General features: G+C 36.3%; 1 protein-coding gene across 1 annotated transcript in view; it reads left to right on the top strand.

Annotated features, from left to right (window-relative positions):
* Positions 1-12740, top strand: part of LOC129903248 (D-lactate dehydrogenase [cytochrome], mitochondrial) — a 49683-nt gene that overhangs the window by 24931 nt on the left and 12012 nt on the right. The window contains exons 10-11 of the mRNA XM_055978756.1: positions 3523-3619; positions 10699-10773. Of these exons, the coding sequence (XP_055834731.1) occupies positions 3523-3619; positions 10699-10773 (172 nt within the window). The remainder of the gene's footprint in view (positions 1-3522; positions 3620-10698; positions 10774-12740) is intronic.

Genomic DNA, 12740 nt, shown 5'->3' with positions numbered 1-12740 from the left:
TTGCCATGTAGAGGTATAGTGCAGGTAATAGGACTAGCCGCGACCTTATAGATCTTTCCATATGTTTTTTATTGCATTTCGTTTATCATATTATTTGTCGTTGTTGTTGTTGTTTTCTCTCCTATGCTTCTGTCATTGTTTTCTTCTCTTTACTGGGTCTGATACACTTGAGTCGAGGGTCTTTCGGAAACATCCTCTCTACCTCTATGAGGTAGTGGTAAAGTCTGCGTACACTCTACCCTCCGCAGACCCCACTTTGTGGGATTTCACTGGGTATATTATTGTTGTAAGTTTTGAATTGCAGATTTTCTATAGATTATGTCCGCAAATTGGCTATTTAAAGCCCTCTTATGCTTAATAAAATTATTGAGAGACATTTTCAAGTCTGTTTTGCTCCATCTCTTAAAAAAACCGATAGTGGTATCAAGAGCCTCATTTATCTTAGGGGATCTGTGAGTTCTTTTTAAGAACTATTTTCAACCCATTTTTAACCCTCCAGGGTTATTTTTAACTTGTGCTTATTTTCAACACGTAGAGCTATTTTCATCCAATTTTCAATCATGGCAAGCAACAATTTCTCTTTTAATGCCCCACAAATTTTCATCGACGAAAACTATCAAATTTGGTTGATGAGAATGAAACCATATTTTGAAACCTATGTTTTACGAGATGTTATGATGGAAGAAAAGTCCTTGCAAATCCTATCATTGTCTAGAAAAAACACTTTCAAATGAGCTTCCAAACAAGACAAGATTATTAAGGGTGTTTTTTTAAGCACAAACCAAAAGGAAAAAAAGATGAAAAATTTTGCAAGTTAAAAAACAATGAAAAGAATTCAGCACCAACCGTCCAAGCAGAAATTGAGGAGGAGCATATTTAAATTGCAGTAACTAAAGCAAAGAAGGAGTGCTGAAATTTAGTTTAGTTACTGCAGTAATTTTTAGCATAATAAGTTGTCTAGGTTTAGGATGAATTTGAATTTTTATTAGGTTGTTTTAGTTGGTGAGATTATTTAGCTTTTTAAAATTTTGAATTGCAGATTTTCTGCATATTATGTGCTCAAATTGGCTATTGAAAGCGCTCTTATGCTTAATAAAATTATTGAGAGACATTTTCAATCCTTTTTTTCTGCAACATCTTTTTAAAAAACCAACAGAAAGGTTCGAGATGGTGGTGAACATGCTAGTTGATAATTCCCAGATCACCTCATTAGATATAGGCAAATGATGGATGTTGTGCTCATTGTTATTGAATGTGTGGATACTAGAGAAAAGGAAATCTAGCCTAGGATTGTTGCAAATCGGACATATAGAAGACACATGATCATGTCATATCAAATTCCTTCTTGATGTTCTAAAAGAAATGAGGTTTGAAGGAAATGGATCAAATAGATCTCTTTCTATATCAGCAAAATCACATATTTTATTTTGGTAAGTGGTTCGCCAGTGGTCCTTTCTGATTCTCTAAGGGGTTCGAGGCTTTGAGCTATAAGGAGATTCAATTGTTTCCGTTGTTATTCATTATTGTGATGGAAGTGTTTAGTAAAATATTTTAGATAGCCAAGTAAAATGTACATCTGGGGCTTCACGGTGGCAAACAGTGGATTGGAAGTATCTCATCCTTTATATGATTATAATACGTTTTAATGTTTGATGCCACTGTGGAACAGTTGAGGCATTGAAGATTGATCCTCATTGTACTTGAGTATGCGCCAAGGCTACATGGTAATTGGAGAAAGAGTTATTTTTCCAAATAATTGAGTCACAAATCTTGAAGTTCTGGCTTAAATTTTGGGCGGAGAAGTAGGAACTTTGCATAGTATATATTTGGAATTGCCTTTCGGAGCAAATAACAAAGCCTTAAAAATCTGGCATGAGGTTTTAGAAAAGATGTGAAAAGATGTTGGCTAGGTCAAAAATGCTTCTCATTGGTTAGATTAGTGTTGATAACAGTGTCTTTGATTCACTCCCTACATATGTGATGTCTTTATTTCCTCTATTAGTTAAAGCTGAGAAAATGTTGGATAAATTAAGGAGGGATTTGCTAAGGAAGGAAAATAGAGATGAGGACATTCCACTTAGTTAAGTGATGCACTCCAGCAAAAGTGAATGGGTCTAGGCACTATAAACTGGAGGCAACACAAATAATGTGGTTTAATCATGAAATAGCTGTGTTAGTTCACTTCAGAAGAACATGCAATTTGAGAAAAAGTTATCAGTGAAAGGTATGGGTTGAAGGTTTTTGGACTATTAGAGCAGTGATTGTTCCTCATGGGATGGGGTTTTGGTGGATTAGTAGAGCTCTATGGTAGAACTATATGAGCGATATTGGTTTTGATGTGGAAGATGGGAGGAAGATTGCTTTTTGGAATGATAACTGGATTGGGCATGCTCCACTAAAGTAACTGTTTCCGAATTTATATGAACTCACTTGTTGTTGGAATCTACCTTGGCTACCAATAGAGGACAAGATAGATGGAATTTCAATTTCAAAAGGCATTTGAATGATTGGGAAATGGATAAATTGCTGAAATTTTCATTTTTGGTAGTCATAGAACCATTCCAAGGGTTGTTGCATAGTCAAGATAAGTTAATCTGGAAAGTTCACAGCAAGGGTTGCTTCACAGTGAACTGTTTTATTCATTATTGAAGTGGGTTGGCCAGCTAGGAAATTTTTGGCCTTGGGGGCAAATCCAGAGAACAGATGCTCCTTGTAAGGTTTCATGCTTCACTCAGTTGGTAGTTCAAAAGGCTCGCTTAACACATGAAAACTTCAACAAAGAAGATTTTAGTTATGCTCCAAGTGTTGTGTGGCGAACCTTCTTTATTAAAAAGTTAAGTTTTATGTTGTTTCTCAACATGTTGGGAATCAAATGACTATGCCAAGTGATACTTGAAAGTTATTGAAGTGCTTGAACATCAGAGGCAAGAATACCAGACAAAAGAAATTGTCTGTTCTCGTGTGTATATGATGACAGTTCAGAGGGAGAGAGGTGCTAGATGCTTTAAAGAGAAAAGGCAACATTTTCCAGAATGTCAAAATGAACTGTTTAGGTTCGCTTTATTTTTTGTTGTAAAGAGAACTTGGCAATGATGCCAAAGCAGTGATACATCTTATTGAATCCCTTTAAAAATAAGAAAGGATGCACTTTTGGTTTTGATATGTAAAATTTATGAAAGTACCTCCTTGGTGATATATTAATGATGACTTATCATTTCTTATAAAACAGATCATTCTGCAACGTCTAATGTAAACTACAATAGGTTTTTGTATTCTCACACTTCTATTATTTGTTCCAATATTCTCTGTTCTTCATTCTGAAGAAATGTGATGACTTATCAGTATGATTAAACATTTCTGGAATGATCATTTGAACGTTTCTTGCGTTAAAAATTTGCAGTTATTTGCTTTCTCAGTTACAAAACAATTCTTTATTTTAGTTTTGATAGCAGTTTCCAATGTTGTACATTAAGAAACTGTCCACGTAGCATTCTTTATATGTGGTGAAACTGCCTATCGCAGATACGACTTGACACGGCTGATGATTGGAAGTGAAGGCACTTTGGGTGTTATAACTGAAATTACCTTGCGCTTGCAGAAACTTCCACAATCGTCAGTGGTATTTTTCTGTATTTCCTTTTACTTGACAGGCATGCTTAAGTGTAACTTCAACTCTGTAATTTATTTCACGTACTTGGGGAATATCTTCTTACATTCTAACCTTCTACTGTCGAAAACTCATAAGCAATTTACATGGAAAAAGAAATGTTGTTCTCTGGTTTTCGGAACATATGGTCAATGTCAAACACGAAATCTTCTCATTCATGATAATTATATTGTCACGTCCCAAATTACCACCTAGACGTGGTTGGCACCCAGCATAAAACACCGGCCGGGCAAACAAATATTTCCATACCTTCACCATTAATTCACAATATTTAAGATATTAAATAAGTATTTCAAATAATATGCTAATTAATTATGAACAATTGGTATCTCAAATTATTAAGCTAAAACTCTTGCCTAAATTCCACACTAGACCATGGAGCATCTAAGAGAATTACAAAAGACTGGTATATAAATCCCAAAAGAAATTATATCAGTGAATAAATAATAAAGACTCTTTGGAAAGCCTCCAAAATTCCACCGGGATCTCGTCTGGCCCGGTCTCCCTCCCCTTTTTATCTTATGAATAACCTCCTTAACCCCTTCAAACTGTATAACGCTGCAATACCCAAAAGAATGATTGCTTGCTCATGAAATGGCTATGGAGATTCAATGGAAATAAACAGGCTCTATGGAAGGAGGTAATCTTTTATAAGTATGGGCAGACAGAGCAATGGTTTACCAATTCAGTATCTACCACGTATGGAACATCAGTATGGAGATCTATCAGGAATTTTTGGCCTAGACTAGCGAAGAATACTTGTTATGAGGTGGGTGCCAGTAATAAAATACTATTCTGGAAGGAGTTATGGATTGGACAGGAAGTTTTAATGCAAGCTTTCCCTGATCTGGCCAATCTATGCACTAACCTTGAGGTTACAATGACTGGTAGTTGGTCTCCTTAGGGATGGACAATCTTTTTTAGGAGGCATCTTAATGACTGGGAAATAGGTAGGCCTGTGGAACTATTGCAGATGATTGATGGATTCAAAGGCACCACTACAGAGGATGACACCATTAGATGGAAACATGATAAGGATGGCAAGTTCTTTGCAGGTAGAATTTACAGGAAAGAGGTCTTAGAGAAAGCTTGCCTCACTCATGAGATTCTACAGAAAAAGGGATTGCCAATTGTGTCTAGGTGCATGCTGTGCAGTGAGGCTAGAGAGACAATTAATCATCTGTTTCTCCATTGCCAAGTCACATCTCAGCTTTGGACTCTGTTTCTCAGTTTAACAGAGACCAAATAGTCAATTCCAGATCACACAACAGACTTGTTAAGTTGCTGGATTAGGAGAGGGGGAAGCAAGACACAATAGAAGTGGTGGAGAATAATCCCACACTGTATCTGGTGGATTATCTGGAGGGAGAGGAATGGAAGAAGCTTTGAATATAGATTCAACAGCATTTAGAATATCAAGGGGAGTTGGATTGCAATTTTCTAGTTTTGGTGTAAAGAACATTGTATAGAAGATGCTGCACAGTTAGTAGATCTTTTAGGATTACTGTAATTACTTTCTTGTTTTAGGTTGTTACTACCTTTTTGGAGGTCTCCAACATACCTTAATGCTGAGGAACACAACATTACAATTTATTTTTTTTTAAAAAATAATTGAATACATACGGGAAGAAGAAAACAGAGGAACAACTTTCCAAGCCCTAAATATTTAGCCTGAGATGTAATACTAAGAGAAAGAACGGAATGCTGCTGAACCTGGATGTGCTGAATACTGGTCGAAGAATAGAAGATGCAAGATACAACCTGGGTCGGAATCTGTTTGCTGGACTGCCGCCGCCTGAGTTGCTGGTCTATGTCGGTGTTATAAAGTCAATGTTCCCTGTTGCCGCTGTATAACTGACACTGATACCTGCAAAGGTCGTGATTTCCAGAACCAAAAAAGTCACCCAGATCCATCGGCTCCTGTAGCCCTAAGAGAGAGAAAGAGCTGATGAGGAGAGAGTGAAGAGGGAGCATCGAAAAGATGCTGACAAGATTCCGGCAAGATCGATAGTCAGAGAGAGAGAGAGAGAGAGAGAGAGAGAGAGAGAGATTTTCAATTTTGCTGAACACTGGATTGGGAAAAATGATGTAACGGGTCAGGCAACTTTTAGATCTGGATTATATCTGATCCATCCTTTTTGTGTAATTTTGTTAAAATACAATTTCTGTGATGTTTAATCCTAGTTTGAGAGGCTTGAGACAGGAAGACTCATCTTCTTCTATGCTGTCCATTTTAGTCATGGAGGTGTGGAGTAGGATGATGGATAAAGTTGTGACGGGTGAATACTTGAGGGGCTCCACTGTAGTTGGGTAACAATCAGCATCCATGTAGTTCTACTAAATCTGATTTATGTCATGTTTAATCCTAGTTCAGGAGGCTTGATTCGGGGAGATCCATTATCTTCTATGCTGTTCATTTTAGTAATAGAGGTGCTGAGTAGAATGATGGATAAAGTTTTTGACGGGTGAATAATTGAGGGACTTCAATGTGGTTTGGGGACATGGCAATGTAAGAGTTTCACATTTATTGTATGCTGATGATAATTTGGTATTTTGTGATGCAGATAGGACTCAATTGATATACTTGGACATATATTAGCATGGTTCCAAGTGGTGTCAGACCTTAAGATCATCTTCAAAAAGTGTGAGATCATACTAGTTGGAAATGTGGTGGATATTGAGATTCACGCACAAGTATGAATTACAAGGTTAGGGCTCTTCCATCACCTACCTCAGATTACCATTACGTGCTTCAAATAAGGACCAAGCAACATGAAAGTCGGTTCTTCAGGATATGCTTGGATGACTGAAAAGAGTTTTATCTAAATGAGAAAATGAAGTGTTATTAAGTGCACATTATCTAGCATCTCCATATATTTTATATCTTGTGTTTCATGTATTGGTTAGTCTTACAGAAGAATTGGAGAGACTTCAAAGAAATTTCCACTGGGATTCGACAGACAATGCAAAGAAGTTCATTGGGAAACTGTTCCAACTCCCAAGTGTTTTGGTGGGCTTGGAACCAAAGATTTGAAGGTTGCCCTGTTAGGAACATTGTTATGGAGGTTTAGGATAGAAGAACATGCTTTTAGGAGAGAAATGATTGGGGAAACATGCAGGGATTTGGAATGGGCTTGGAGGACTAAAAATGTAACCATGCTTGCGGGTAGTAGAGGAGCATTTTGAGGCGATGGAAATAGTTTAGTAGTTTTCTGTTTTACAGGTGGGGGGTGGGAGGAGGGTGAATTTTGGGGGAACAGGTGATGCAATATTTTGAGATTTACATTTTCAAACATTTACAAAATTTCATGCCATAAAGATATGACAGTTCGATAAGTCTAAGAGGATACAAGATGGAGAAGTCTACTGGGATTTGAGGTTTAGGAAGAATTTTCATAATTAGGAAGTGTCAGAATTCCAAAATGTAATCGGTTTTCTTTACAAACAAGGAACGCCACATAATAACCATGATGTAGGGAGGTGGGGAACATTGAAGTGTTTTTTGTTAAGTCATACTATGAGAAGCTACTGGATAGGGAGGAGCTTGCATCGACATAGATGAATTTGGATCTCTAAGATACCTAGAAAAGTGTGCTTCTTCACCTGGTTAGCAACAATGGCGATTTTGACTATTGAGAATCTGAGGAATAGGAAGGTTACATACATTAATTGGTGTTATATGTGTAAGAGTTTGGGTAAGGCCTATTTATATAATCCAAAAAAATAGTGAAAGGTGTAAGTTGTTCGCCAACTAAATTTTTTTTTTCATCTCAATTAAATCAAATAAGAATTCCAATTTAGGACAGGCGACTTCTCAAAATAGTTTTAAAAAAAATAGCTTCCGAGACATTCATGTATTACGATAATTTATGCTTCATTCAAATATTCCAACTCCAAAGGGAAAATTTAGTGCTTCATAAAACTTAGAAATGTACATACCCCAAAATTTACAAAACAAACAACCATCCTTAAGTTACAACCCTCAGAAATACGTACATAAATACAAATATACAAGCAACCCATAAATCATATACACGTCCCAAAATACTGTAAAATATAGATGCCTATATGCAAATGTGATCTTCATTTAAGCTCCCAAAACTTCATCTCCAATGGCCAACCTCAAGCCTCTTCTCAGACATTTCCTATGATAGAAACAACTATCGCTAAGCACAAAGCTTAGTGGTGCAAAACTACAAGTTTGAAGCCTTTGGGTTTCCACCATAGTCTTTTCAAGTCATGAGCCGCACCAATGTACAATAATAATTAAAACAAGGCAACAACTATATCACGAGTATCAAGTTCTAAATGTAAAAGCTTAAGTGTAAATAATTCATAGAAGTACATTTACAAGATTTAGCACCAAGTTTCGCCCAATATGTACGTCATGCCGTCACACCAACATGATTAAGTATCAAGAAGGACCGGAGCCCTGTATCAAGAAGGGTAAAGACCCAATAATCAAGAGAACCAAGAACCATATTAAAAATGGCTTCCTAATTCGTACTTAAAATGGACAACTTCCATACTTAAGACGAGCTAAAAATCCATAATCAAGATGGCAAAGGGTCCGAAACAAGAGACATGCCAATAGTGACAAAGTCACAGCCACAAGAAGGACAAGGTCCACAAGAATGTCAAGTGATCGAGCAATCCGTACAAGTGGGCGAGTTAAGCAAGTGTCTTGCAAATTTCCCAAGATACCAATATGACAAGACATATTTCAAGACAATAGCAACCATACCAAGATAGGCTTTCAATATATTAGTAGGTAACAAGAGTTTATACACAAACCTCAGCCTTTTAGCATACAACAATCCAACACGACTTCAAAAGTTCAAACCGTAGGCCATCAAATGTCTCAAGTTCCTCAACTTGCACACGATATAAGCAACCTTGAAAATACCATTAAATGACTTATTTAACTTTCCATAATATCCATAATATTGACATAAAACAAGATTTATTATTGCAAATAAGCCTAGAATATTTCGACCCGAATTATGTTACTAAAACAGTAAATTCAGAAAGTCAAGTACCACAGCTTGAATCTAAATTTCGAAACTCAAAACAGCAAAACTGGACTTTATCCCCTTCATGAAACTTTTAGATATACTTCTTAAGTTTGCAACCCAAAAGAAATCAACTAAAAATTCATTTTGTACAAAACGATATCATCCAAATACTAACAGCTACTTAAAAACGAGAATCTGGACAGCCACACTTATCCGATTGTATCTAAGTTTGCAACCTGAAAACAGCAAAACTGAACTTTATTCCCTTCACAAAACATTTAGATCTATGTCTTAAGTTTCCAATCAAAAAGAAATCAACACAAAACTCATTTTGTACAAAAAGATATCATCAACGCACTAACAGCAGTACCATCTCAAAAACGGGTTTGCAAACAAAGTTTAGTCCCCCAATTTCGACAACAACAACTTATCAACAACATCAACAACATTATCAACAATCATTCTACATCATAACTTAACTAATTTCACCCATTTAATCCAACCAAAACAGCCCCAAATCCATAAGTCTCAACAAAGCAAACAACAAGTTTACAACGCTTACTTCCTCCGTTTTAAACCGTTAAATCTCTAAACAAGCTTGTTAACAAGAAAAAGAACATCAATCTTACCTTAGGTGTGCAGCAAATACGACAACACACTCCTTACTAGCTGATTTTTAGCTCAAAGTGAAGACAACGTAACGTGCAACACCTTTTTCTTCACGAGTTTCGGCATTCGGGACTCGGATTTGGGTCAAAAATTGCTTCTTAGCCTAGAAGATCTCTTTTTCTCTCTTTCTCTATGATGTTCTAGAAACTTATGGTCTAAAAATGGAAGAGATCAGCTGAACTTATCCTTTAAAAGTCAAAGAAAATGGGCCTGACCCGACTTGAATTCGGGTTGGGCCCAAAATCATCACCCTGCTTGACCCTTCTGCGTTAAAACGTCCATAACTTTTTATTCTGATGTCGCCTATAAGCCCACGACCTATGGTTGGAAAGGTATTTCAATTATCTACAACTTTCATTTTATGAGTTTTCCCAAATTTCCAAATTCTAATGGGTTTATGGCCTTCCTAAGTCTGATCACCCGAAAATGTAGCTAAACAAAAACATTTTTTTTTTCCGTAACAAAATTCGAGTCAGTAGCAGTTGATCATATCATCAAGAAATAACCACTTTAATGCAAAAATTAGCTTAAATAATTAGGGGCGTTACACATAATCCAGTCTAGCATCACCCAACAAAGCATGTTGAAATTGATCGACACTTTATCAAAGAAAAAATTACAAGTGGTGTCTTGAGTTTGTTCCATGTGTCATCAGAAAAGAAGCTAGTTGATGTGTTTACCAAAGGCCTCAATAAACGGACTTCCCATGGTCCATAGTCTAGTTTGCATATTGGGAATGTGTGACATCTTTGCACCAACCTAAGGGGGAGTGTTGATTGATATTGATTTCCTAGCATAACTATAGGAGTAAATTGATAGAGATTGATTCTATATTGATATAGTATTAATTGAAAATGATTATGCATTATTTTCTTTTCTTATGTAGTCATAGGACTTATTGTGTAAGTACCCATTCTCATGGGATGTAAAATCATCCAGAAATACAAAGAAGACTCTGTTCTCCTTGAAATCTTCAATTACATACGCCCCGATGCTGTTGAGACATAAAAGAACTTGATAAGATCCATACTACCCTGTTCCTATGGAGCCTTGAAAGAACTTGAGGTTCTTGTGGCGTCAGGCTTGTCAGAGAAACTAGGCCTCATTTATGTGATCTCTTCAATGATAAATTTTGAAGGTGCTGCTTTTGATCTATGTAATGCCCTTCAGAAATTAATGCAATAAATTTGTTCCATATGCATTAAGTTAGAACTTACTCATATTTTTCATGTTTGTCTTACTATTAGGGAGGTCTATGTACCCCCATTGTAGAGAGAGTTCTGCCTTCTTATATTGTACTGTAAAAAGCTTTTGGTTGAACTCTTCTTTTACATGATATTGGCACAGGTTGCTATGTGCAACTTTCCTACAATTAAAGATGCAGCGGATGTTGCTATAGCCACAATGCATTCTGGTATACAGGTTAGAACTCTACAGCTAATATATGTTAGAATAATGATCATTAAATTTTATGAAGTTTGTTGGACCAGTCTCCTAATGTATATTCATGATAATGTTTTCTGTATGGCTCCATTAAGTGCATTGACATCTTTGTTTGTTGCATGTAAATCTAATTATGCCTGCTTAAATTTATATGGGTTAATAGAAAAGCGAACTAGATTTGTACGGAATTGTCCTGTAAAATTTCTAGAGAAAAGAGAGAGATAGTTGTGCAAAGCTGGGCAATGTTTGTCGATTGTCGACTAGTACAAATCATACGCAAGGTAGATTAATGTGCTACTAATTCTGTACTGAATGCTATGCCTACCTGCATGATGTCATTATTTCCAATACCTGTAAATGTATTGGAGTGAATAGATGCTCTATAAAAGAATTCTTGTGGGAAGGAAACTGTGACAAGAAAAATATCCATTTGGTTAAATTGAATTCCCTTACAACTAGTAAGGAGGAGGGGGGACTGGGAATCAAGAAGTTGAGTACTCATAATCAAAGTTCAATGATGAAGTGGTTATAGAGATTTGGTGCAGAAGAACAATCATTATGGAGATAGGTGATTAGGGAGAAGTGTGGCATGGAAGGAAAATGGACAACCAAAACTGTGAATGGTCCTTATGGAGTTGGTCGTTGGAAGTCAATCAGGAATTTGTGGCCTTAGTTCATGAATAGGTCAAATTTCAGAGTAGGAAATAGCATGAAATATCCTTTTGGGAGGATAATTGGCTTAGCCAAGGACCTCCAAAATGAAATTTTCTAGACATTCACAATCTGACTCAGCTACAAGAAGCAACAATAGGAGAGGTATGGAATAATCAATGATGGAACCTTACCTTGAGAAGATTATTAAATGATTGGGAGATTGACCTAACAGAGTTTTAACAATTTAAGAGGGCTTCAACTTTTGTACACTGTACGACTTGGCAAGGGAATAAGCAAGGAAAGTTTTTTGTTAAATCAACATATAAGGAATTCAACCTTTCAAACTTAACCAGATTGCATGTTGGCTTTGAAGTTGATTTGGAAAGTTAAAATTCCTTATAAAATTTCCTGCTTTACATGGATATTGGATAAAGAGGCAGTTTTGACACAAGATAATCTTAACTTAAAGAGGGTAACAACTATTCTAGATGCTACTTGTATGGAGAAGAGGCAGAGACAAACAATTAATCATCTCTCGTTGCACTGTAAATTGACTCTGCAGTTATTGAAGGTCTTCATCAACTTAAGGGATATTATGTGGACTATGCCAAGAAGAATACCTGAAGTTCTAGCATGTTGGAATAGAGACGGTAATTTAATTAGAGAGATGGAGGATTGTCCCAGGTTGCATTTGGTAGACAGTTTTGGAAGAGAAAAATCAAAGATGTCTTGAAGATAAATCCTGTCATATCCAGAAGAGGAAAATGAAGTGGTAGTACTTTCCTATATTGGTGCAAAGAAAAGTATTACACGATCATGAATTTATTTTGATGCTTTAGAATCCTTTTCAGAGAACAAAGGATTAAGTGTTTCTTCTGCATTCCTCTATAATTATGGGTGACTCCACAGATTTTGTGTAGTCTATATATTAATATACAAATATGTTACCTTTTTAAACAAAAAAAACCCGGTATGTTTTCTCTGAGTCATCTATGATCTAGGTTATACCACTAGGGCCTAACGATACTAGTAGATATAGACTAGGTTCATGCATAAGAGCCTTTATTTGGTCATGTTTAGTTGTGAAGTATAGATGCATGTATATAAACTGATTAGCATAACTATTGTTGAGACATTTTGTTCCAAATAGATAGACCTTCAAAGGCAAAGGTAAGGTGCAATATCTTTTTTTCTTAAGGAGTATGATGCTTAAGGGACATATTTCTTCTGCCTGGTAATTGGGTGTCATGACCCAATCCCTTGAGTCATGATGACACCTATTATAACCCACC

Source organism: Solanum dulcamara, chromosome 9 (genome assembly GCF_947179165.1).
Source record: "Solanum dulcamara chromosome 9, daSolDulc1.2, whole genome shotgun sequence".
Lineage (NCBI taxonomy): Eukaryota > Viridiplantae > Streptophyta > Magnoliopsida > Solanales > Solanaceae > Solanum > Solanum dulcamara.
Note: the sequence above shows the minus strand (reverse complement) of the source record. Positions and strands in the feature narration are given on the sequence as shown.